General features: G+C 44.3%; 1 protein-coding gene across 3 annotated transcripts; it reads left to right on the forward strand.

Moving 5' to 3' along the window:
* The first annotated feature begins 1,286 nt into the window (after positions 1 to 1,286).
* On the forward strand, positions 1,287 to 22,675 carry AMTN (amelotin). Of its 3 annotated transcripts, XM_082205135.1 has the most exons (12): positions 1,287 to 1,526; positions 5,805 to 5,868; positions 8,452 to 8,520; positions 11,555 to 11,599; positions 12,546 to 12,602; positions 14,445 to 14,528; positions 15,604 to 15,696; positions 16,696 to 16,755; positions 18,516 to 18,611; positions 19,516 to 19,551; positions 20,966 to 20,992; positions 22,208 to 22,675. In XM_082205135.1, the coding sequence occupies exons 3-12, from the start codon at positions 8,467 to 8,469 to the stop codon at positions 22,655 to 22,657; spliced, it is 1,002 nt and encodes a 333-aa protein (XP_082061261.1). In that variant the 5' UTR covers positions 1,287 to 1,526; positions 5,805 to 5,868; positions 8,452 to 8,466; the 3' UTR covers positions 22,658 to 22,675. The 3 variants fall into 3 exon arrangements, with proteins under 3 accessions (XP_082061261.1, XP_082061260.1, XP_082061262.1); XM_082205134.1 differs by lacking the exons at positions 1,287 to 1,526; positions 5,805 to 5,868 and adding an exon at positions 8,261 to 8,357; XM_082205136.1 differs by lacking the exons at positions 1,287 to 1,526; positions 5,805 to 5,868 and adding an exon at positions 8,261 to 8,357 and having other exon boundaries at positions 15,607 to 15,696.
* The last annotated feature ends 4,940 nt before the right edge of the window (positions 22,676 to 27,615 follow it).

Genomic DNA, 27,615 nt, shown 5'->3' on the forward strand with positions numbered 1-27,615 from the left:
TAAAAAACCCAACAGTTTTCTTCAATCTTTACATCTCTGTACCACATATTACAATCATAACATGTTGTATACCAACAGAACGGTGAGATCAACTGTGACAGGTGAAATAGGTTGGATGGTATGTTGCATTAATAAGTGAAGCTGAACCAAGCAAACAATTGTCTGTGGCTAACAAATCAATAGCCAGCCTGATCTTTGTAAATGGCATGATTGCTGTATTTCCTAAAATGGACACCAGAGGGAGGAAAAACACAAGCTTCTGCAGGATAGCATCTTTTTTTATTTTATATTTTAAAAACAACTTCATAAAAGAGAAATAAACGATATTTGTTTTGAGTTCAATACAATTTCTAAGATCAGGAATTGTAAGGAAACGATTGGAAACATCAGTAGTAATCTTCTAAATGAATATAAGAAAGGCAAATATAATACCTTGAGCTGTTTTTGGTGCTAGAGGTAGGTGTGATGTTTTTATCTTGCACTTGTATCTTGCATTCACCAAGAATCAGAGAAAAGGAAGTCTATTTTAACTGACAGTGCAGAGTCGGAATCAATGCCGGATTCACGTATAAGCTAAACAAGCTATAGCTTAGGGCCCCACTCTCTTGGGGGCCCCCAAAAAATTTAAAGGGGGAAAAAAACCCCTGGATGTACATTTCCAAAATATAAGATAAAAAACAAATAAAATAAAACCTACATACAGCAACAGTTCTTTGTATTGTGTAGGCTCCTATGATGTAAGTAATGGGCCCCGTCTGCTAGTCTCCTCCCTAAAATATCACTGGTTTGCTATTATTATTTCATGTTATAGCAAGTTTCTAGAGACTAGATTGTGAGTCTTTGTAAATTGTGTGTCTAAAGGAACCTTTGTTATTGCCAAATGCCAATGTGTTTGCATTATTAAGTTTGTTATGAATAAAAAAAATCATTTTAAGTTAGGGCTTAATAATTATTTCACTATTAATATACTTCTTCTCAATTGTATTTCAGTTCAACAATTACTTTGATAAAGTACATATTTTGTTATCTGCAAGTGCCTTTAGGTACCTATTAGGTTCATAAATTACCATATAGCAGATATTTAACACAAAAAAACCAGCGGCAATTTGTTGTTGACAAAGGACAGCTGGACATATAAAGGGCCTCATTACCTTCAGTAGCTTAGGGCCTCATCAGACCTAAATCCAGCCTTGGTCAGAATCATCCAACAGCAAGTGCCACACAATACAGTCCTAGTGATTGAGGCACCCTGGATTCAGCTGGCCTTGTTCTGCTGGAGCTTCAGTACAGGCTCCTGCAGTTGTGAACCCTTTGTAGCAAAGCAGCTGGAGGAGGAGGAGGAGAGGATAGAGGAGGAAGAAAGAGCTGTTAGTGGAGAAGGAGCCTTTCCCCATCCTTTGGACCCCCTGGGAAACTCAACAAACCTGCTGCACCTGGAACAGGGTGTGGAGAGCGCAGCTGAAGGGGACAGAGCTGTGGGCAGCCAGAGGAAGGGCCATCCATCTTGGGTCTACCCATAAAAGCAAGTGAGAGACTAGGGTGATGTCTACAATTTCCAGGAACTCTTCTTGTTGTGAGATTTTTGTGGGTGAGCTGAGAATTTATTTGGACCCTGGGTGAGAAGCCAGAGACTGAGAGAGCTGATACATGTAACTTTGTATTAATACAGTGGTACCTTGCTTCACGAAATTAAAAGACGCCTGCTTCTTGGGAGAAAAGCAATGACAAACCTAGACAGCATCTTAAAAAGCAGAGACATCACCTTGCCAACAAAGGCCAATATAGTCAAAGTTATGGTTTTCCCAGTAGTGATGTATGGAAGTGAGAGCTGGACCATAAAGAAGTCTGAATGCCAAAAAATTGATGCTTTTGAATTATGGTGCTGGAGGAGACTCTTGAGAGTCCTATGGACTGCAAGAAGATCAAACCTATCCATTCTGAAGGAAATCAGCCCTGAGTGCTCACTGGAAGGACAGATCCTGAAGCTGAGGCTCCAAGACTTTGGCCACCTCATGAGAAGAGAAGACTCTCTGGAAAAGACCCTGATGTTGGGAAAGATGGAGGGCACATGGAGAAGGGGAGGACAGAGGATGAGATGGTTGGACAGTGTTCTCGAAGCTACCAGCATGAGTCTGACCAAACTGTGGGAGGCAGTGGAAGACAGGAGTGCCTGGTGTGCTCTGGTCCATGGGGTCACGAAGAGTCGGACATGACTAAACGACTCAACAACAACAACAACCTTGGTACCCAAACAGCTTGGCCCCCAAACAAATCGGTTCCTGAACACCGCAAACTTGGAAGTAAGTGTTCCGGTTTGCAAATATTTTTTTGGAAGCCAATCATCTGTTTGGGCTGTCAGCATTGTTTCTGAGACCAATGAGCCAATGGTTTGCGAATGTTTTGGAAGCAGAACGGATTTCCAGAACGTATTGAGTTTGAGAACCAAGGTACCACTGTATATGTAACTGTGCATTTCTCTAATAATTTAAGTTGTCTGCTATTTCTCCAGGTGTTTTGGGTTTTTGTTTTGGCACACAGCTTAGAGATATTTTAACATATTAAGTGTTGAAGAAATAATTTTATTTGTACCATGGGCTAAATTATAATGATACCCCCCCAATAGGTCTAGGGTTTGAGCCGAATTTCAAAACTCAACAGAGATTTATATCTAAAACATACATGCTTCCGCACCTCAGCTGAACACCTTAATATCCCCCCTACATCTCCAGTTCGCATGAGCCGGAGCAGCACGGGGGTTTGCTTAGCTGAGGTGTGGCTCCCCCTTGCATCACCTGTTAGCTGGGCTGGGAGGCTGAAGAGCCTCAGGAAAGCTCAACTGTGCCTCCAGCTCACGAGGAGACCCTCCCCAGAGCGCGTAGAGGATGTTCCCTTCAGGCTCCACGGAGGGTCTCCTCATGAGCTGGAGGCACAGCCAGGCTTTGCTGTGGCTGGTCAGGTCTCTCCCCACACTTCCATGGACCAGCTGAGAGGTGCCAGAACACTGTTCTAGCTGAGTCCAGCTGAACAAAAAGCCCTGCTCAGAGCCAAGTGGTGGGACACTGAAGACAGGTCAGTGGATAAGTGGGGTAGGCACTTGGGTGCTGAACAACCAACAGGCTTGAGTGAGAGAGAGGAAGAAGCAGAAGCAGAAAGCATTGCAGACATAGGACAGACAGCTGAGGAGGAGGTTGGGGCTGAGGGGGCTGAGGCTGGAACAGATTCCCTGGAGCCTACAGATCCTGCTGTATTCAGCGCCCCTCCTTCCTTGTCTCCAAGAGCATGGAGAGTTTTGCATGTAGCAGAGCAGAGAATGTGGGGTGTGTGGCTCTCCTGTGGAGTTTAACACTGCTGGGAAAACAGCTGCACAGTGGAGAAGACTTCGGGGGAAGGGGGAGCCACAGATCTGCTTTGCCGGGGCCAGTCTTGCCCATAAGTTTCTCTGTTTGTATTCTGTTTCCCTGAATAAAGAATCAACTTTACTGCTCATCTCTGAGTCCCTTTGCTGACCTGCAATAGCCCTGACACCAGGTGCAAGCAGGCCTTTTACAGAGGCGGAGCTAGGTGTGCGGGGCTAGCAGCGGGGGCGAGCTTCCCGGGGGGGGGACCTGAAGGGCCCTCACCTGTGCCGGATCCTCGGGAGCAGACACCAGCTGAATCTGCTCACCAGAGGTGATCGAGGACCCATTGCCTACAGGTGCTCCACTATCAGCCCCGTCAGGGGAAGGTGAGGTTGCCTCTGGGTCCAGTAACCCTCCAGCCTCTCATGAGCTCCAGAGGCTCAGGGCAGAGAGGTGGAGGGAACTAAGTTCCCGCAGGAGGAGTGCTCGCCTCCAGGCCAGGAGAGGCGAGTGACCTGTGGACGGGGACCGCCCTATGCCTTGGGGCAAATAAAAGCCAGCCAGCCCACTCCCAGGTTGTGGGAGCAGCATTGTTGGTAACCTGTTCCTGCCGGCACCTTGTCCTGCTCTTCTGCCAGAGTTCCTGACCACACCTGACTCCCTGCCTTGGACCCCGCTTCAGCTTTGACGGACAGCCTCCATACCACACCCTCAACCTCGGACTGGACTCGGACCACGCCGCATGGTAACGCCCCAGGGACCAGCACATCCTTACTGAGGACAGGGATAAATCAGGATTGTTGATGTGGTATCCTGCAGAGGTTTTGGCCTCCGACTCCCATCATTCCAGCCAGCTTGACTGGTGGTAGAACATGATGAGAATTGTAATCCAAAACATTGAAGGGGCACCACATTAGCCTTAAAATCAGGCCTTAAAACCCTAGGTAAACACTTGGGACAGGTATGGGGGGAACCTTTGGCCCTCCAGATGTTGATGAACTGCAGTTGTCATAATCCCTGGCCATTGGCCACACTGGCAGGGCCTGATAATCATTGTAGTTCAGCAAATCTGGAGGGCCAAATGTTCTCTACACCTGGCTTAGGAGATGGAGGTATAGAAGCAGCCTAGCTAGGAGGTTAAGGTTGGAGCAGGGATGTTGTTATTGTTGGCATCCATCTGTCTGAAGAGACAATGGAGTGTGCCTCCAGGGATGAAGTCAAACTACAGAACCAAAGTGACCTCTCTGGGGTGCAAGCCTGAGTAGTATGTATGGAGGTCCTGGGCTGCCCAGGCGACAAGACCTCCCCCTCGACCTCACAGATGTGGTCCAAAGGAAAGCAGACCAATACATTTGGTACCAGCTCAGCTGCAGAAGTTGCCAGAAGGAGACATTCAAGGCACCAACCAACCGTCTCAGGGACTCCATTCTGGATTGGGGTAGGGTTTACTTCTTAGCCTGTTCTTCTCCTGAAGATGTCCCACAAGGCAGCAGAGGTTTAGGACCTGAGCTTTCCTCCTCCTAGATGGGCTTCCTTCCCAGGTTGCCAAGCCCCACGAGAAACAAACCCTATAGAAGAGGGATGGAGAGATAAAATTTTTAGCGCACAGACGTGCAAAGGATGAGTTGAATCAATGGTTCCTTTATGTGGAGCAGCAAATGTGAATAAGAGAGTGGGGGTTCTGTAGGCTCTCCCCGTTTTGGAACCTACCTCTGCTTTATCTTGAGAAAAGAGGAGGCCTTTTTCTCTTTAGGAGTGTTCTGCAGGGGGATTTCATTCTCCTTAGGCACCCAGGAATAAAGAGCAAGTGTGGGTTGTGTCCTTTCAATATGTTGCACTGCCAGCCCAACTGATTTTGATATGCAACTGATTGCATATCAAACAGCCCAACTGATTTTGATATTTGGCAATTTCAGTGTTGTGAGTCAAGGTGAGTTTGGTGTTACATTACTAGTCACCAGACAACCAGGAAGCCCTTAATTGGCAGCAAAAATCCGAAGTTTTTTTAGGAGATCAGTATGGGATTAGGAGCACCTTTTGAATCAAATGTGTGCACTGGTTCTTGCTCATTATGTCTACTTATGCTAAGTCTATTATGAATCACATTTTTGCTTACTGCACACTTTGAAAATAGCCCATTTATTACATGTAATTCTTAACCTAAATGGGAAACATTAGTTTCTTCATACTCTAGAGAAAAGTCGGGGAAGTAAAATTATATACCACCAGTCGATCTGTCATTTTCATCTATATTATCACAATCTAATTAACCATCATTTCTGTTTTGCTGATGCTGTGTTCATCTCTACTACAGATAATCTTGAGGACATTTTTGCCTTGTCTAAACCATTAATTATGGTATGATGATCAGGTTACCCAATTCCAGAATTAGGTGTAGGTTTGGTGCAAGAAGTAACTTGTTATAAATATTCTTTTTGTTTCCTTTTTCCTTTTTGTGTAATTAAGAGAGAGGTGGGGAAGGAGGAAAGCATGAAATCAAGAGGTGATCAGAAAAAGTGGGTGAGTTAACGTATGTATTTTTAAAAATGTATTGCTCGTGAAAAACAATGAATTTCAAAAGAGAATGACCTAAAAATAGGAGTTTTAGGCCCAGTCCTAAATATATTTATTATTCTGGGCACTTCCCACTAAGTTTAGTGACATTAACTTCCACCCAAACATATGTAGGGGTTAGGCTGTGTCCAATTTGCAAAACACTTTGCATTTCATCTGAACCGGACCCTATATATGGTTGAGTATCTGGATGCACCTCTGTTTCTGTGGTTACTGTTCAGTTTGTTCAGCCTAAGGATGTGCTCAGAATGTCCAGAGTTGTAAGGGCATTTGCCTAGCTGATTAAAGTAACCAGAGGTAGCATGTTCTGCTGGGTGGGCAAGACAGTAAACGCTTCTTTATAGGAAAGCAAGTTGCCAAAGGTTTGGAAGAAAAGCATGGCAAGACTATTACAGAAGGAACTCTTTTTCTTTTTTTTAGACCCCACCATTTTTAATGACTTCTGGCCTATACATTCCATCTGTATCAGATGCTTGACACCCCAACTTCAGGTGCTCCTGGAAGACACTAATTTTTTGGATCTATTTCTATTATGGCTCTCAGCCTGGTTTTGAGACTGAAATTGGAATTGGACGGGGGGCTTGCATCCTCATGCTGGATCTCTGATGGCCACACCGAGCTGTCAAAGGGACTCATGGGGAGGGGAGAGATTAGCATCCAGTCCACCAGGCAAATCCAGTTCCCCACTCCTGGTTTATGAGACCCCTTAGGCTTCCACCTTGTCCCCAAGCTGTTTAATATTTGCATGAAAGTTCTGGATAAGTTGTCCACAGATTTGGAGCATAGTGTCATAGAATCCAGAGAAAAGGGCAAAGCCCACCCCAAATAAACCCTCCAAGGAGGCCTTTGTCAAGCCCACTCCAGCTACTACCCATCTCTTGGGCTTACTATTCCTTTGGTCCTCCCACTCACAGCCTTTTCTTAGTAACTGCAGCGATGCATCTTCTGTTGTTCCTCTACTTCCTTCCTGAACCAAATAGGAAGCAAAGACGCACAGCTTATACCTCATTTCTCCCATTCATCTCCCAACCACCACCACCCAGGACCAATAGCACAGCTGCCTTTGTGATCCCCCCAGGGAAAACACATACATACACTGGGGGGGGGGGAAACCTGACCTCTCCCTGCAAATGTTAGGAAGAGAACAAAGGGCAGGAGCGAGCCTAATGGGCACGTAGTGAGGAGGGATGTAGTGATGCTTGCAGGTGCCACAACAGAGGCTCTGATGGGGCTATATGGATGCAGACTCAGAGAATGAATCAGAAGAGGGACCACATTTGCAGAACACATGTAATCTGTCACCCAGCTAGGGCTGCGCACACACCATACATGTAAAGCACATTCCTGCCCCCTCCAAGAATCCAGAGAACTGTAGTTCATTAAGGGTGCTGGGGACTTTAGCTCTGTGAGAGGTAAGCTACAGTTCTCAGGATGCACAAAGCTACAATTTGACGCACCCTTAACTACAATGCCCAAGATGTGCTTTAAATGTGTTCTGAATATTTGCTGTGTGCACAGCCTAGCAATGTTTGTGCAGAAGCACTTTCTGATTGTACATGTCCCCTCTGTAGGTTGGGCATCAGTCTGAAGAACCAGCGAGTTGGCCCTGGATATGGGTGCTCCTGAATTATGAATTATGGTGCTGGAGGATTGAATTATGGTGAATTGAATTATGGTGCTGGAGGAGACTCTTGAGAGTCCCATGGACTGCAAGAAGATCAAACCTATCCATTCTTAAGGAAATCAACCCTGAGTGCTCACTGGAAGGACAGATCCTGAAGCTGAGGCTCCAATACTTTGGCCACCTCATGAGAAGAGAAGACTCCCTGGAAAAGACCCTGATGTTGGGAAAGATGGAGGGCACAAGGAGAAGGGGACAACAGAGGATGAGATTGTTGGACAGTGTTCTCGAAGCTACCAGCATGAGTTTGACCAAACTGCGGGAGGCAGTGGAAGACAGAAATGCCTGGCGTGCTCTGGTCCAGGGGGTCACGAAGAGTCGGACATGACTAAACGACTAAACAACAACAAACAACAACATGGGTGCTCCTGAGGAATAATGACATGTGATCTGAAAGTGGGGTGATGGTGGTTAATTGCCTTCTCTCAGAGGCAGGTGTGTTCCACCCCTCAGAGAAGTGGGTCTGGTTTGGTTTAGCTCATTCCATGTGTGTTCCACCTCAGTGAGAAAAGACTTCCCTCAATAACCACAGACTTTCTGTGACATAATGATACTTGCTGCTAATAAGATGTTGGGCATTGCGTGAAACACAAATGACTGTGTGTGGGTTCGGCTTTGATCACTGCCCACTTGGAAGAGAGTTTAAATTCCATGCAGGAGACGGGCACATCCCAAAAAGTCTTCAGCAGCCGGGGAAAGAGCTTCAACAAAGCAGCAGGAAGACCAAGCCATTATTTCTTCTGAATTTGCCATACAACCACGTGGTAAGAATTCCTTGTAATGCCAAGGTTGAAATTTGCAATGTGAATAATGAAAGACGGTGGGGGAAAAAAACTCATTTCTGATTCTTTCATGCAGGTACCAATTTGAAATATGAAGATTGTAATTCTACTCCTTCCTCTTCTGGGGCTGGCAATCTCTTTACCAGTAAGTAGCTTTTAATCTACTCAAGCTTGGCTGTTTTGGTAAGACACATACATACCTAGCAAGCTACAGCAAGGTACACTTAATGCACAGCATAGCTCTGGGCTTCTAGCTGATAATGGTTCAACATGCTTCTCCCTAAATCCAAGCCTGCAGGGGTAGTGAAACTCACCATCCCACATGTAACTTGGCTTCCTCTGTGCTGCAATGCTTTCCCAAACAGGAGGCAACTTCATGCTCCAAATATTGACGCTTAGGTGTGAAAATGTTCATTTTCAGACTTTATTTTGTAATCAGCATTTGCACATACCAAATTTCAGCTGGTTGAAAGTAGTATTTTTTGGGTGGGTGGGTGTGTATCCTTATCTCTCCTCCCCCCCATTTCCTAGGGAGAGACTTACAAATGTCTCAATTTCACACTGTGCAAGTAATCAGGGGACTGCAATGGGCTTTGCCTATGCTACATGCTAGCTTTCTGAAAGTATTTTCAGCAGCGGCAGTATAATGTTTCTGGGGGCAGGCCTGTCAATGTCTTGCTTTTCAGCCTTTTTCTGCTAACTAGTCCCAGACTAGGTGTGCGCTTTCTGTGTGGCAAAGTACCTTAACCACATGGGTTGCAATTTATAACACACACACCCCAATTTGAAGGTGAGATATAGAAACGTCCTGCTTTCAGTGGTGTGTGTGTAGTAATTGGGGTGCACTGAACTTTACGTGTGCCCATTTTCAGAGCTCTAGCTCACTGAGAGATACTCATTTTCATTTCTCAAGTGAGCCAAGCAGACAGTAAGGGGTATATGTGTACATTTTCAGAGAATGGGAAGGTTTAGAAAGGTTTATATGCAGAGGAGAGATTGCCGGCTTGCTTAATTCAAGGCTAGGCATAACAACAACAACAATTTAAATAACTAACAGTTTGCTGCCCTTTCATGGTGTCCCAAATCAGCTGCCTGATGTGGAAGGTTTCCTTTGTGTAAAGGCAGCTGCTTGCCTTTCATTGCTCATGTTATTTTGCAAAGCACTATGTGCATTGATTGTGTCATTTCTGTGTTTCCCAAGCTTCTGATAGCTGACACACATTTGGCTTTTAAAAAATAATAATAATAAGTAAATCCTGAATTAACATTAGGGACATGCATCGGTTTCAAAGGAAATTCTAAAAGCTTACTTTTATGTATGAGAAAGAGCTACCCGCACACAGAAGTGCCCTCAACCTTGCTTTTTGAGGCATCTGCGTCCTGTGTGAGTCTTACCTGGGGTTGCATGTCCAGACTTTCCCAGAGATATTTGAAATACCGTGGTCAGCAGCAGTGTCTGGGCAAAAATTGTTGAAATGTCCGGGAAAATCCAGACACCTGGCAACCGATGTCGGCAGTGTGTCGTTTTTACTGATTTCCCATAAAAAATAGTTCAGAAACGTTAATCTTGTTTGCAGTTTTGGTAAAAAAAAAGCTCAACAACTTTTTTGTCCGCATTTTCATGGTTTGAAATATGGCAACCCTAGTCCTCCAAGGATAGATCATTCTGCTATGTCCCAGGTTCAACCCCTGAATGTCTCCAGTTTAAAGCAGGACTGGGTAGCAGAGGTTGTGAAACCTTTACCAGAGGCCTTGGAGAGATTATTAAATGCTTGGAAACAATACCCAAGAAAAGAATAAGCAGTTCCATGTATATTCCCTTAGAGTAACAATATTTACACATGTAAATCCAACACTAAAAAGTTCATCAGCAGCTCAGTGCAGATGCACCTGGCAAACACAGAGTAGTGAATTTTATGTGATAATTTATGCCATAAATATAATGCTGCAACTCACAAAGCTCTGCTGATGCTTGATCTCTGCCCATCTCATTGCACAGAAAGTTGTGTGCTCTGTTTCTGTAGACTTCCAAAACTTCATGCTATGACGCTGGGGAGATGTTGCTACCCTGATGCATTGCGGTAAACGGTGCACTGCCCAAGCAGTTGGTGCGACATGACCTATCAGACATAAGCATTCAGGAACTACTGCATTACTATTATTTCATTTTAGTAGGTTGCAATGATGCTCAGTGGCGTAGCGTGGGTTGTCAGCACCCGGGGCAAGGCAAGTAATTTGCGCCCCCTAACCCGTGGATTTGCGCCCCCTAACCCTAACCCCCAGGTGTTGCGCCCGGTGCGGCCGGGCCCCCCTGCACCCCCCACGCTATGCCACTGATGATGCTGGAACATGAACTAGGTAATTGTTATAGGAAAAGCGAATGAAATGCAATGCCAGCGGCAGAGGAAGGGGAGTGCGGTGGGGGCGGTCCACCCCGGGTGTCGCCACTGGGGGGGGGACAAAATGCAGGGCAGCACTCACCGCGGGGCCTGCAGCACGCCTGAGCTATGCGTCTCTCCTGGGAGTGACGTGGTGGCTTGTGTGCCTGCAGGCTCCACGCTGCCCCAAGTGGTCAACCCGCTGCCTCCCCCTCAGCTGTAGGGCGGCTGAGGGGGAGGTGGCAGGCAGACTCTGGAGGCCCCACGGAGCATCCTGCCCTGGCTGGCTCTGCCCAGTGGGTGGCTGGCCCTGCTCTGAGCACAGGGCATGCGCACCACCCCAGGCACCCCATCAGCTTGCTCCACCGCTGTGCAACACCAATCCATTTTGGTGTACTTCATCTGTTGTTTTTTTTAAAAAAATATTTATTAGAATTTCCATTTTTTTTACAAACAAAAAGAAAAAAGCAAACATAAAAAACAAAAACACATAAATTTCCCAACTTATTTTCTATAACATATTTCCCCGACCTCCTCATACCTCCCCCTTCTTGTATATCCAGTTCAAATTATTTATACAGCAAATCCTTGTCTCAAAGCATTACAGCTTGAAAAGAAAAGAAAAAGAAAACACCTTATTTTCTCTTCCATATCTTAGATTATTATAACTTTAAATAAAAGAAACCATTTTATCAAATTCCTTTTGCCATTACAGCTAGAAACCACTTAATTTCAATCCAACATCATTCAGCATTCCTTAATTGGTGTACTTCATCTGGAATGCATTTGCTTCCTCCGTAGGTGAACCAAATGGGCAGGATCCTTGCTACAAGCAACAGCAGAGAGGTAAGCAGCGTGCTTGTGAGCATGCTTTGTAACGTTAGGAAAGCGTTTTTTAAACTATGTATTTCCTTGTCGCTTTTGCAAGCTGGATAATTAGCTAGACAAATGCTTATCAAGATGGCAGTGATGCTGGAGACTGGCGCAGATTCTTCCCCCTATATACATATTGTGCGTTGCTGGGTTCCCTTGGCAGCTCCTCAGCCCCCCCCCCCCCAACTATTGGTTCTGGCCAAAGCAAAAGCAGAGGAGGGGCTGTTTCTCAAGGTTTGGCACTGTTCAGCACTAAGCCAGAGTGCACTTTGGGGTGAATTTGAGGGCGAATGCTCAGTGGAGGAAGCTGAACAGATGATCTCTGTGGGAATTAGACTGTGGTTCCTATTTGCAGAGTATGCGGAAGACAGACCTGGGTTATCTGACCCTTTCATTCTCTTTTCCCTCATATAGAAACGATGCAAGACACTCTCATTTAAAGTTAAAAGAATGCATAACTTTTACTTTGTGTACTTGCAGTTGTGATGTCCCCCCCCCCCATTGCCCTCGCAAGCTGGTACTTCTGTTCAGAAGTTTTGTGTTTCCTGCAAATATTTGGCTTCTCTGATGTACTATCAGCTGTGGTGACAAATGTTCTATAAGGGCTGGTGAAGCTGTGGGTATTATTGTGCCGTTTTTGTTCTTTTCTTCCTTTTGTGCCAACCCGAACATCTCCCAAAAGTCTTCATCAAAACATTCTGTTTTGTTTTACTGCTGTAGACACTTTGAATTGTTTTCAGTCGAAATAAACTGCCTCCCAAGCTTAAGTACATGTGTGTATAGGAAAACATCCGCAGTACAAGGGAAAGTCAGCAAATTACTATATATCATAGTATATGAATAGTCTACATCACTTCTCCAATGATGAATAATTCAGATTTATCACTTGCAAGAAACTGTTCTGTAATTCAATCCTCAGATACTACGACTGATGCAAAGATACAAAGCCATGGGGAACAATCCGCAGCAAACACAGGTACCTTAAAAGCAAAGTAATTGAGGTGCAACAAGTTGGAAAAGAAAAATTAAGTTTTAACTGCATTGTTCTTGTGAATGTGACTTCTCAAGATAATCTTTAACTGCTGCAGAATTAGGTCATAAGTTTAGTTCTGTATTCCTGTGTGCTGGCTTTACCACTGAATATTACCATCATTGAAATTTCAAGGCTAATTTGATGGCTCAGTAGAAGCATCAAATGGCAGTGGGATGAGAAATGGAGAATAGGGAGCTTGGAATGCCAACAATTCCTTGTCAGACAAGGCTGTCCCACTTCAAGTTGCTCAAAGCCCACTTTAAGCTTCTCCTAACTTAGATTTGGACTTGGACAACACCTCTAATCTTTGCAGCTGGAGACTGAGTACAAGACCCACAATCCTCAGCTGCATATGGCAACCAAGCCTAGGTTCTGCTCAGTAAAGGAGGTGCAGAACTAATAAGGAGGGGAATCATGGGGGAGGGTGTCTATATTCTGAGTTTTGCTAGCATTTATTGTGAACATGTAAAGGTTTCTGAGTACACAGTAGGAATGCTTCCAAAAACCCAGGTGGTTTTTTGAGACAAATAGGAGAGTGTCTGCACATGTTATAATCCAGGAGAACTAATGTAGTCTATTCTTGCCTCAAAGAGACATTTGGCACCACTACTCAAATAGACTTCTGTCAGTATCCTTATCTTTGAGCCTCTTGCTCTCTCTCTACTTTATGGGACTTCCTAATCTTCAGGATCCCCAGTAAAGCTATTTCTGTCCCTAGAAGCTGATGTGTGGTTTTAACCCCAGCCAAACTGACAGCATTGCTGTCCTTCACAGACCCACAGATACTGAATTGCAAACATTCTGATACACTTCCCACCCAGATATGATGGTAGACGACAGACAGATGATAGAAAGATGATAGATAGCTGATAGATAGCTGATAGATAGATGATAGATAGATGATAGATAGATGATAGATAGATGATAGATAGATAGATAGATAGATAGATAGATGAAGATAGATAGATAGATAGATAGATAGATAGATAGATAGATAGATGATAGATAGATAGATAGATGAAGATAGATAGATAGATGATAGATAGATTGATAGATAGATGAAGATAGATAGATGATAGATAGATGATAGATAGCTGATAGATAGATGATAGATAGATGATAGATAGATGATAGATAGATGATAGATAGATAGATAGATAGATAGATGATAGATAGATAGATAGATGATAGATAGATTGATAGATAGATGAAGATAGATAGATGATAGATAGATAGATAGATAGATAGATAGATAGATAGATAGATAGATAGATAGATATAGATAGATAGATATAGATAGATAGATGATAGATACTGTAGATGATAGGTAGTAATAGCTTGCTCTTCACCAAATGGTCCAGGGCAAGTTACAAAAATATCACAATAAAAACAGGTGCAATTTATATTAAAATCATAAAAGACCACAAAACTAACCGATAACAAAATTAACGAAACAGGAGTCCAGAACAGCAATGGATAGGAAGGAAAGAGGAAGGAAGACATATACGCAACCAAAGGCAATCCATACTGGATCTTCCAATAGGTAACAGTGGCTAACTAGTACAACCTCAGTGCAATATAGAATTAATTTCATCATTAGAAAGAGAAAATCTTGGAGCAGTAGCAACACTTTGGGGGGGGGGCTTTTCTTTATTTCAAACAGAAGCCATCTCTCTTTTAGAGCTGAAGCAATAAGCAAACATAAACCTGATCCTTAAAATAAAATAAAAACAACGTTCAAATTGCATACTTCATCCTTAATTTGTGTTCCCTCCTTGATGGTAGCAAAGGCCAAGATTGGGGCCTGGACTGCCTCCAGCAAAGCTGGTTCCAGATCAGAATCCATCAGTAAACCAGGTGCCCAATGAGGTAAGCTGGAAAGAATTCATCTCACAAGTCAGTGTTGTGTGATGCGTTTCCATGGTAGTGGGTACCGCTATTTTAGAAGTGCAGACAGAGAAATCAATGCCAGCTGCTCGACTCCAAATTGCAGGCCTTCTGGCTCATGGGGGAATGACCCAGTGGAACTGGTCTGGCTAGGTCCATTAAACAAGATGCTGTAGGTGGGCTGAAAGCAAGGAGCTTAGAAGTCCCAGGCCTTATGGTTTGAGAGCAAAAATGAGAAAAGTTTGCAGCAGGCAGATCTGATATAATGGCTCACATTCTAGAGGGAGTCTGGTGCCTGACTGCCTTCACAGATGAGGCTTCTGTTACTGTTGTGGAAGGCTGCATATACATCTGCTCTGTGTGGTTCAAGACAAAGAGATCTGGGCGTTGAATGGGAAGACATTTCTCTCTTACTGCTGGTGTTATTTGTGCTACTAAATTGACTGTGCAGAGAGGAAGTGAGGAGGTTAGAAATACATTTTCTTAAGCCCAAGTTAGTGGTTCCAGCTAGGTCCCTCCTTACTGCACATGAAGGGGTCAGCCTATGGACTGACAAGAATAATGATGATTCTGGGTCTGTGGCAAAACTAGTTCACATTCCTGCAGCAGCAAGTGTAGGACAGGTGGGTCAATCCTATTCAGAATCAGAACTGGGACTAATGGACCTCGAGAGTCCCAAATGCTCTTGCTCTCGTGTGTTTCAGAGCTAAATACCCTTGTTTTGAAGTCATTTCCTTAGTCTCGCCTATTTCCACTGGACCTACTTCTGAAGAAATGTGTTTGGGATTACATACAAACTCTTTTCACCACAGCTTGACTGTGGCTCAGATTTCAACTAAGAATTTGGGAGATAAATTTGGCATATCTCACGCCCAATAACTTGATTCAAACTATGCTTATACATATTATTTACTCTGCTAAAATTCTATACACAATGGGGTTAAGTCCTATTGAATTCTGAGTGGACTGCACTGTCCATCTGTTCCACCATAACCAGCTTTCCAGGTTATATTTATTAAATGCACGTTGATCAATGTGATTCTTTGTCACCCTTTAGCAGGTTGCTCCACTTGAATGGACGTTTGCAAATTTCCCAGTTACTTCCAATTTCCCCCAAAACCCATCAGAGCTGGGAGGGCCAAACATGCAAGTAAGGAAGCTTCTTAAAGGGTTATGTACCGTCTTAAAAGCAGATCATAAATGCATTGTGCTTTTCTAACTTGTAACAGAGATTTGAGTGTTATTTTATTTTATTTCTCCATGTAGTCCAAGAATTATTTTATTTCAGCGTATAGTCCAGATATTGTTCAACTCCAGCTCCCACCATCCCTGACCATAGGCTATGTTTACTGGGGCTGATGGAACATTTGGAGGTCCCCCTCCTATTACCTTCTTCTAGGAACTTGTTTTACCTTTTCCAGTGTTTTTAAATAAAACTGAAGGATACATTGGCCTGGTTGACACATCACAATCAGCCAACCATGGCTAAGCACATGTGTGTTGAGGTCTAAGCCACTTCGTTTCATTCTCCTGTTGGGCTGAGCTAAGCCATGGTTTGGCTTAAGATGTCTTCTGAACCTGTGCTCATGATGTAGCTCTCCCAGACTCTCTCCACAAGCCATAAACCACAGGGCAAACCTTAAAGCTCATAGTTAGTCTGTAGAGGGCTAAACCACAAGCCCATATCTGGATGACATGATAAGCCAAGCTATGGTTTATTTGCAGTGCAGTGCAGCTCAACAGCAGAACAACTGTAGAGGAGAAAAGCAGCAGCAGGAGTCCCCATGTTAGTACAGTCATGCTAGGCCATGGTTTCACTTAACGTGGTGTGTGACGCAGGCCATCAGTTCTTCACTGCTGTGAAACATTCATTGTGAAGTCACTCAACAGTAAGTTTTAAAAATGAGATTTCAAATGGTTTGATCTTTAAGGGCTGCTATTATTGATTTGAATGATTTCTCCTACTCCTCAGCCAAGAAAAGTTCCCAGAGCAGCAAACACTGCTCTGTTGCATCACCTGATATCCAGAATACTCTTTGAACATTAGAATACAAAGTAATATCCTACCTATTAAATGTGTTATATGCTATGACTTTCAATGTTTTTGCATAAATCACTTTTAAAAAGCTCAGTCATTTTTGTGTTACAGAACTTTCCTGGCTATAATGTACTACCGTTGACCCAGATGCTCCCATTGGACCTTAATTCTGTAAGTTATTTTTCTTCCTAAGCATGCCATGCTCTATATTTGGTTTCATCACTGCAAGGTTATTATTTTTTTAACAAAAAGAAAATGAAGAAATCATTTTGGTTTTGCTCTATAGGAAGTTTTGTTATATCTGAAGGTATTCTGACATAAGAAGACACCATTATTGCTGCTCCTATTACAGAACTTCTATTTATCTAAAAGAGTCAAAATATAATGTCATGAGCACGATGTGTCCCAATTTTCTGGTACATCTCTCTTTCAAACCACTGTCAATGACTTCCTTTTCTTTTTTGAATTGTTAAAGTTGTTGCTCTTTGGGGTTCTAAGAAACACACACACACACACACAATATCTCCCAACCCTGTAGCAGCAGGTGCTGTTGGGTCAGGGGAGGGGCAAGGTGCCAGAGACCTGGGTGCAGTGCGAATGGGCCAGATGAGCCAATCCAGTTCTCCCACAGCCCCCCTGCCGCTGTCCCAGTAAGCGGCAGTGACTCATCTGCCAGGAAACTAGCGTGCTGGCTCTGCCCACCCACTGACCTCATGGTCAGATTCAAGCTGGAATGAAATTTCTCTGAAAACAATTTTCTGATAAATGTGGTGAATTTTTCTTTTTTTCTTTCTTGAACTGAACTGCTGGAGAATGTATTTTGAGGGGAAACAGCCCTAATCCAGAATGTAGTTTCTATCAGTTTCCTACTTGAGCAGCACCCCCCACCCAGCTGCTTTTTGCCCCCAAGCTGCTTTTTGCTGAGAGGAGAGGGAATTTTCAGCAGGAACCTCACATAGGTTGCCTGTCTAAAACGGGACCCCATGTCTTCAAAGTCAAAGCACACTTTTTAAAACGCTGCAGATAAAGTAAAATGGTGTTTGGCCCTGTGTGCCCCCGTTTAGCAGGCAAGTGGAAGAGGATCTATGGATCACCAGAGGCACAGGTGCAACAGAACAACCAAAGGGCTTCCAATGTCCCATGGTGGTCTGCTCCTCAAACTGACACCTTTTTCTCAGAGGTTTCTGTCTGCTGTAGTTCCCTGTTCCAAACTGTGCTTGGTGCTGTGAGTAAAAAAAGCTGGTGCCCAATTCTCAGGGCTTCACGTTGAGGCCACACACTCATACCCTCCAACATTTATCCGATGCAAATAGGAACATCCTATTCCATAATAATAATTTCATTCATTATACCCCGCCCATCTGACTGGGTTGCCCCAGCCACTCTGGGCAGCATCTAACATGTTTAAAAACATAACAAAACATTAAACACTAGAAGAAGAAAAAACCCTTCCCTATACAAGGCTGTTTTCAGATGTCTTCTAAAGGTTATATTTTTACATATCTCCTTGGTTTGGATAACTCCATATTTCGCTGATGAAATGTCCTAAGGAAAAGTGGGACATTCTGGGATCAAATCAGAAACTGGATTGGCTTCTGTAAATACAGGACTGTCCCTGGAAAATAGGGACACTTGGAAGGTCTGCAGGCTGCCTGTCAAATGATGCAAACAACGACATTGTTCAAACTGACTCAACATTGTCTTGGCAACATTGTGGCTGCCCTGCTTACCCATCATGAGCTGGCCTGGGCTGAAGGCCTCTGCTATGACAACAAAGCTCATGTCCCTGTCATCTGCTGTGTTTGGAATTAAAATATTTATGGTTCTGAGAAATTTTAATCAGATTTTACATATTTGATTTCAAATGGAGCATTTATTCTCCTTCTGTATTTGTCCCTGATAGTTTCAAACCCTCATTTCTTTTCACATAGCTTGCTATCCTGTTGGGGGCATTGACACTTCCTCAGACGATGCCTGTAGCAGGCGTTGGAACAACTATGCCACAACAGCTGCTGCCACCCCAATCGGTAAGTATTTTATAGCACTTTGAGGATGCAATCTCATACCTGATTTGTTGTTTGGTCGTTTAGTTGTGTCCGACTCTTCGTGACCCCATGGACCAGAGCACGCCAGGCACTCCTGTCTTCCACTGCCTCCCACAGTTTGGTCAAACTCATGTTAGTAGCTTTGAGAACACTGCCCAACCATCTTGTCCTCTGCTGTCCCCTTCTCCTTGTACCCTCAATCTTTCCCAAAATCAGGTTCTTTTCCAGGGAGTCTTCTCTTCTCATGAGGTGGCCAAAGTATTGGAGTCTCAGCTTCAGGATCTGTCCTTCCAGAGAACACTCAGGGCTGATTTCCTTAAGAATGGATAAGTTTGATTTCCCTGCACTCCATGGGACTCTCAAGAGTCTCCTCCAGCACCATAATTCAAAAGCATCAATTCTTCAGCGATCAGCCTTCTTTATGGTCCAGCTCTCACTTCCATATATCACTACTGGGAAAACCATAGCTCTGATTACCTGGCAGTAAATCCCACTGAACTCTGACCATGCACTTATAGGATGGCACTGTAAACATACTAATGGTGCAAGTCTATATAAGTCTGCTCCAAAGTGAGCAAAGGATGGCGGCTAATAGTGTCTACATGATTCACCCTTCGCCATTTGGGAATTTATGTTGGTTCTAGTGAAGAGATACTGATGCAACACTAAAAAACACACACTCACCTTTCTAGATAAGACAGCACAGCTAGAGATTGGAAACTGGAATGCAAATGAGAATAATGTCCCCATAACTTCTGTGAATACTTGTAGCTTTGTAAGGGGTAATCTACAGCTTCCAGGATCCTTGTGTAGGATGTGCTTTAAAAATATGGTGCGTATTTTAAATTTGTCAAGGAGGTGCCAATTATGACAACTTCTCTTACAGATGCTTCCAATTATAGTTGCGCAAATGGGGCCACAGGTAAGAAGCTAGACAAAACTATTTTAATAATAATAATAATAATAATAATAATAATAATAAATTAATACCCTGTCCATCAGGCATCCACTCTGAATTTCTTGGGCTCTTGAAATATAGTTGTCCCTTTCTTTTTTTCTTTTTTCCTGAAAAATGAGGGGTGAACGCCTGTCAGATATTTCTGAGCTACAGTTCCCATCATTGCTGACCATTGGCAATGCTTGCTGGTGCTGATGGGAGTTGTAGTCCAACAACATCTGAAGGGCCACAGGATCCCCATCACTGCCTTGTTCTCTCATTGCACCTAGTTAGCAGTTGGGTGAGGGAAAGGAGTGACCTCACATTCCCTGCCATATCCACTCTCCACGTGCTGGTAGAAGGTCTGGTGAACCTGTACTACACATATAGGCTCCCTGCATGATTTAGCTCCCCCATGGCCTGGCAGGGGGTATGGCAGCAAAGGGGGGGGCTAATGGCCATGGCCTCGCTTTCCCTGCCCACCCTCCAACATTTTGCTGGGAAAAATAGGGACGTCCGATGCTGTTTTTCTAGAAAAAGAGGAGCTGGAACTCACCATGAACACCTCCCTCATTCTCCTAGAATCTGACATTATTGTTAATTGCGTGAGGGAATATGGCTCTAGCTTATTAGAGATGCTCATTCTCATAGCAAGGGGAGATGTAGCTTAGTCACAGAGCATTTTCCTCGCAAGCAGAGGGCTGCATGTTCATTCCCGCAGAATCTCTGGGTAGGGTTGGGAAAGATACAAAATACTGACCTCAACAGTCTGGCTCAATGTGAGGCAGCTTCCTTCCCACGTTCTGCTCTCGAGAGAAACGCACAAGTGGAATGCATGGGGATTACCGTACTTCTCTGTCCTGGATCTGGCAGGGTGTTTTAATTCCAATGAAACCTGCACAGAATCACACACAGGCAGATACCAGATGGCGTGCTAAAGAGCTAGGAACTGGCGGTGTTGCATAGTGGCTACGTTTGTTGACAGACCGAGCTGTGAACAAGGAAGTCCATTTCGTACGTTGCCTCTGCCATATAGTAATTTGCCTCATAAGACTACTAGGCTACGATTACTACCAATACTACCCAGTTGGCATTGAATTTGAATAGACATGTGTGTGTGTGTGTGTGTGTGTGTGTGTGTGTGTGTACACCCACACCCACACACCATTTCTATTGTTTTGATATACTGAATAGTTTCATATCTGTTATTAGCATATTGTAAATTTCTTTTGGGATGCCTCATGGCAAACTACTCCTAAATGAAATAAACAACAACCACAAAGCCTGCTGGTGTTAGTATGTTGTGTACATTCTTAAAGATATCATTTAAAAATATATAAAAATATTTCTGCAAATTTAGCTTTTACTTACTTCACCCCTCTCCTTTTTGGGGCTCTAGGGTGCAGTGCTCAGTTCTGAAGAAATGGTAAGTAGCTCGCTCCTTAATTTCTTATATTCTTTTCTCAAAATAGTTGGTCAGCAATCACCACCAAGCTGTTTCAAGCCCACCTTGTTAGTGTGGCCCCCTCACTTCTGTGGCCTCCACTACATAAGAGAACAATGAAGCACCCATTCCAAGATCCTGTGTCAAGGAGGGGGAGGGTATGTCAGAATTTAGTCTTGGTTTCAGGACTCAGTACCCCTGAGTATTTTAGTTTTCGTTTTGAATGTGAGGAAGCCTTTAGTCAAGGTATATGAAAACTCTGGGCTGAGGGCCAAAACTGGACACCTTGGAACTTTCCCCTGGCCTCCCCTCTATCCACACCTGATGATGCTCTAGGCACAACACACCCTAGCCAGCTTCCTGATTGTGGGTTTGTGTGACTACCCCCTCTGGTCACACCCTCACCCTCTGGCCTCGCCCTCTTTGGGCTCTGACCATACCCACCGCTAGGGACGCAGGTGGCGCTGTGGGTTAAACCACAGAGCCTAGGACTTGCCGATCAGAAGGTCGGCGGTTCGAATCCCCGCGACGGGGTGAGCTCCCGTTGCTCGGTCCCTGCTCCTGCCAACCTAGCAGTTCGAAAGCACGTCAAAGTGCAAGTAGATAAATAGGTACCACTCCGGCAGGAAGGTAAACAGTGTTTCCGTGCGCTGCTCTGGTTCACCAGAAGCGGCTTAGTCATGCTGGCCACATGACCCGGAAGCTGTATGCCGGCTCCCTTGGCCTATAGAGCAAGATGAGCACCGCAACCCCAGAGTCGGCCACGACTGGACCTAATGGTCAGGGGTCCCTTTACCTTTACCTTTACACCCACCGCTGCAATGTAAAGGGGCTTCTGTTAGTTGGATCTGGCCCAATAATAACTAATAAGGATTGGTGTGTGGGTAGGCTTGCCAAAACAAAAAAGGTTCATGTGCGTGACAGTATACCCATCACCGAATCCAACTTTTCTTGGAGCAGAATTTGGTATTCTCCCATCTCACCATGGGGTTTAGGGAGATGCTGAAGTTCCAACTCAAGCACTGTGGATAAGCAGGTGCACTACATTTCTCCTCCTCCTCCTCCTCCTCCTCCTCCTCCTTCCTCTCTCTCTCTCTCTCTCTCTCTCTCTAATGTCCAAAGAGGTTCTCTGTGACGTTGATGTTAGTCGTCAAACATCCTGACAAGTGTCCTATTGCTTTTCTTCTCCCTTTGTAGCCACCACAGTCGCAGATCGTTGGGGTTCTAGTCCCTGGAGGAGGATTCTTCCCTTTGGGCCAGGCCCTTCCTGAAGGTCAAGAAGATCTTCTTCCAGCAAACCAGGCTGGTTCTAATCCGGGCAACCTACCATTTCCAGAGGGCACAGCAGCAGCCATCCAGAAGATTTCTCCAACAGCAAGTGATGGTCTGAGCGAGGTTGCAAGTGGGTTATACCCAACCCCCTCAGGCTTCAGACAGCCAGGCCCTGTGACGAATGGTGTGTTTGCCGAACCAACTGCTGGCATGAATATGGAGCCGAGTGAACTCCGGGAACCACCTACGTCTCTCGTAAGACTTGATAAGGACAATAATGGGAAGCAGCAGCACAATCTGTCTCGGTCACATGTGAGAGGAGACAGCTACGTGCCATTAAGCACTGTGGCAAGTAAGCCATTGAAAGAACCATAAAGGGAGACCTCTCAATTATCATGTCTTCTGTATATTGTATATCGTATGCAGATGCTAACATGTGTGTGGTAACTGAGTTGAAATTTGCGCTAGGGGTGGTTGGAGGATTTTTTGTTTTTTGAAAAAATAATAATCATTATGGATTGTATCTAACATTAATCCTGCTTAGAGGAGACCCAATGACATTAATGGACACAAGTAACTTAGGCCCCTCAACTTTAGTGGGTCTTGGTTGGATACAGCCTTACTAGTTGGAAAGTTTGGGAATTCCCATTCCAGAAAGGGAAATACTCTTTTAACAGCCTTATAACAATGCTTAGCAGCTTTTAATTCCGGCTCTAGATCTTAATGACGAGGGGTTGAGTTGGGTGATAAATATTTTAAGAAAGATTATCGTGAGATTCTTTTTATTTAGTTTCATGCCTCTTTACAGTGAGATCCTTTTTCATAAAGATTCTCTCTTATATACAGGGAGGAATCTTCACATGCAGAAGTTCCATTTAGGGGGGGCAACCAGAACCTCCCTTTCCCCTTTTCCAGACACTGTGCAATAATTCATTGGAAGCCTAGATCCGTAGCCTGCAATCAAGTTCCATATACTGAGCGGCTATTGTGATAAATGATTAATGGCCAAATTACACATGTGGGCAGAAGACCTGAGTTTTTAAAGACAGGAACCGCCCAAATCACATGTAAAAGGGTGCCATTTAAAGTACAAAAGTGGGTGTATGATGTCCTCTGTGCTGTTTTTGTCCTCAACTAAGTCTGCAGGGGCCACATGCCAGTTCCTGCCTGCTAGGGATAAGACTTGTAACATTGCTTCATCCACTTTCTTATACGATGCAAAGCCAAAAAAAAGCAAATTATAAATTCATGGGGGATAAATGTATCCTGCCGAAGATATCAGATAATGAGAGACTGTCCATCAAAGAACACATTCATTATATTTCACGATTTGACATGACTTGGTGAACAGTGTGCCACAAATGTCCCTTTTCTCATTGTGCCATATTGCATCTGATAGTAATTTCTGGCGGCAATGCATAATAAACAATAAGTCAATAAATATCTTTTCAGAGGCATGTGATTAGGCTTGAATTTAGTGCGCTATTCCAGCTGAAGGTTTTAATCATATTAAAGGGAATGAGGAAAATTTTCCATTCACAATATGAAGCTTGTTCTGGTTATTTCTTCTTTATGGTTGCTTGGAAATGTTTGTCACGCTATTACAAATATTACGCCTGAGCAAATGTAACAGCTTGCCAGATGGAACAAGCTCCCCTCATCCCCATGTCCTGTTCTGGGGTTTCCTCATGCGCACACCCCAATTTTAGGGACACAAGGGGAAAACCCTGTTGCACAAGCAGAGGTTCATTAGATAACAAGAGTATCATAACAAACGTTGCTTGAGTTTAACAAAATCTAATATAGTTTGAAATCCAAACTAGAGCTTTAATAGCTACTCCGTTATTGGTGGAGCCTCTTCCCACCTCCTAGTTTTGTCTGATTATCATTCTTCTTGCAGTAATCCCAAGAAAACCCATTAATCCCAATTTTATTTTATTCTTTGGTAGATTTACAAAAAGAAAAACACACACCAATAAATAATTTTTAGAAAGGAGCAAGATGAGACACTGACGCACAAAGTATATTTAAAAAAAATCAAGACTCCTTTGCACTCTGCTCCGCTCCGAGCCAGTGTGGTGTAGTGGTTAAGAGCGGTAGTCACGTAATTTGGGAAACCGGGTTCGTGTCTCCGCTCCTCCACATGCAGCTGCTGGGTGACCTTTGGCCAGTCACACTTCTGTGAAGTCTCTCAGCCCCATTCACCTCACAGAGTGTTTGTTGTGGGGGAGGAAGGGAAAGGAGAATGTTAGCCGCTTTGAGACTCCTGAAGGGGAGTGAAAGGCGGGGTATCAAATCCAAACACTTCTTCTTCCTCCTCCTTTCTTCCCACCCAGGGCAGCCCTACCCTCTGCCTGCACTATCTATCTATCTATCTATCTATCTATCTATCTATCTATCATCTATCTATCTATAAAATTTATACTCTGCCCATCTGGTTGAGTTTCCCCAGCCACTCTGGGCGGCTCCCAACCGAATGTTAAAAACACAATACCAGCATTAAATATTAAAAATCTCCCAATACAGGGCTGCCTTCAAATGTCTTTTAAAAGTAAGATAGTTGCTTATTTCCTTGACATCTGATGGGAGGGCATTCCACAGGGCAGGTGCCACTACCGAGGGTGGTACATATTTTAGAGCTGACATGTCATGTGGGGCTGGACCTCAATGTCTCCCCCTCCTGGCCTGCTCTCCAGAAGCCACTACGAGCTGCCCAAGAGAGGAGGCTAGTGGTGGCGGCCAAGGAGAGGCCATGGAGAGGCCACGGGATGCTCCCATACCCCACCCAGAGGAATCCTTGCCAGAGTTTTCTGCCAAACACTGCAAGGTCATGAATCATGACAACAAGAGCATTCTCTCTCACAGGCTCACCAACCACAGTGTGTCTGTTTACCCAGTTACTATTTCTACACACATACTATTTCTTGCTGCAGAAGTTTACACAGCCCTGGTGATTTGTTGCAGAATACCCTCACTAAAATGCCAGCAATTGTAGCACAACCTGTGTGCTATTTCTGTTTTCCTGAGATCTGTTAACCTGAGAACAAAGCATGTCTGGGAGAAGCTTTCACACCCTTCAAAAAACAGGGGAGTTGTGAAGCTCCTGCAAGGTGAAATCCCTAGGCTGTCCAGCGAAAACAATCTAAGGTGTCAGGCCTGTGAAAGACCCCCAGAGCCTGAGAGTGTCTGGAGACAATATTGGACTAGATCAAGGTGTCCCAACCTTGGGTCTCCAGCTGTTTGGGGACTATAGCTCCCATCATCCCTAGCTAGCAGGACCAGTGGTCAGGGATGATGGGAATTGTAGTCCCAAAACAGCTGGAGACACAGGTTTGGGAAACCCTGGGCTAGATGGACATATGGTGTAAGGCAGTTCTGTATGCTTCTAGTTCATTGGCCATGTACTGCAGCCCTCCAGCTGCATGGCAAACTTTCCCCAGCTTTTGCAGTCTTAGGCAAGCAGCAAGAGTCATGCAGCTCCACAGCTGGCTCACCATATATCTCAGTAGACTGTGTGACTTGTGATAGATCACCAGTTGTTTAAGCAGCCATCCTGCTCTGTTGCTGTTTGAGACTTTCTTCTAACCAACTGCTGAGACATGTAACTACTGCTTGTCTCTCCACAAGTCTTTGCTCCTCCACTTCTCTCCCTTTCTTCTCTTCTCCGTTTACTCCTTTGTCATTTCAACCCCTCTTCTGGAACTCCCTCCTTACAACAAAGGCACGAGGTACCTGCACATTATTTCAATTTATGAACTGTCGCCCATTTAAAATGGTTTGCGCAGCTGGAATGTAAGTGGCTCTGAACACTTTGCAATGCTAACCGGGCTTCCCTGTTTGCTCAAACGCCCCATCTGGTCTCTTCAGAAGCCACTTATACGTATTGGGTACGCAGGAGACATCAGCTGGGTAATTTGCTAATACTTTAGGTTGCTCATGGCAGCTCCTGGTCTTTTTGTAATTAATATTTGTTCAAACGTTTCCCCAGGCTAATCAGTATTGATTGGAAAGATCAAAGCACTCCCCAATCCTGTGCGATCTTTACTTCTTTTTAAATGAATTGCCCCTTCTCGGACATGCATGGAATCTGACACACAGTCTTTGCAAGGAGAATATGAAAGCAAACTATTTTAGGATGGAAACGTATTTCCATTTCAAAGCCCCAAAGAACTATTTCTCTGGATCTTCCACTGGCAGACAAAGTCTGGGCTAGAAATACATTCACTGCAGAGATTGCTTGCCTCTAAAAGCAGTGGCAGAGCTTCATGCTCCAGCACTGGGAGGTGGAGAGCAGGTGGGGCAGGGCATGTGTCCTGGGGGCGTGGTGCCCAGTGCGGGCGGGGAGGCAGCCGTGATGGCACCCCACTGGGATCGCACTGCCGGGGCAGTGTGCTCCCCCCACACTCCTCTTCCTCCGCCAGTGTCTAAAAGAAGGAAGCCTGGATAGCTCAGCTGGTTACAGAATGGCGCTGATAACGCCAAGTTTACAGGTTTGGTCCCTGTATGGGACAGCTGCATATTCCTGCTTTGCGGAGCATTGGACGAGGTGAGCCTCAGGGTTCCTTCCAACTCTACAGTTCTGTGATCCTGTGAAGACCAGACTTTGTCTGGAGTTCCAGCTCTTCAGCTCACAAAGACTCCAAGGGAAAGCTCTAAGCCAGTTTCACTTCTACTTATGTGGTTGGTTTCACAAAATAGTATTGGGTGACTGTGATTCAACCCCTGCAGTGGATAGGCAGGGCGATATGACTGAGTCCTCAAGGCCACTTAACAGTTACATGAAGCCTCTGGGGGCAGTCTTTAGAAGATAGGTGAGAAGGGGCCACCAGTATGCTGGTGACACCTAGCCCTAGTTTGTGAGATGTAAATGAGATGTGGGATAATATTTCTTAATATTGGGGTGGACTTTATTATTATTATTATTATTATTATTATTATTATTACTACTTATTATTACCCCACCCATATAGCATTAAATATTAAAAACTTCCCTAAACAGGGCTGCCTTCAGATGTAATAAAACCCTCTCAATTCAAATTGAATTGGCTATCTCTCATTACACCCCTAAATAATCTTCCCATTTAAAAAAACAGCCCTTTCCCCAATATTCTGTATGTTCTTCTTTCTTTCTTTCTTTCTTTCTTTCTTTCTTTCTTTCTTTCTTTCTTTCTTTCTTTTTGCAACTCTGAGTTTTCCAGTTGTCCTTATCAAACTTAAGCCATAAATTCTCCTCCAAGCCTGGAAGTAAAACCTTGAAATCACCTGGTTTCTAGCTAAGATTGTACCCTCATTCCTCAAACTAATTGCCCCAAACAAGATTTCTGTCTCTAAAC

Source organism: Podarcis vaucheri, assembly GCF_965113315.1.
Source record: "Podarcis vaucheri genome assembly, chromosome: 17".
Taxonomy (NCBI): domain Eukaryota; kingdom Metazoa; phylum Chordata; class Lepidosauria; order Squamata; family Lacertidae; genus Podarcis; species Podarcis vaucheri.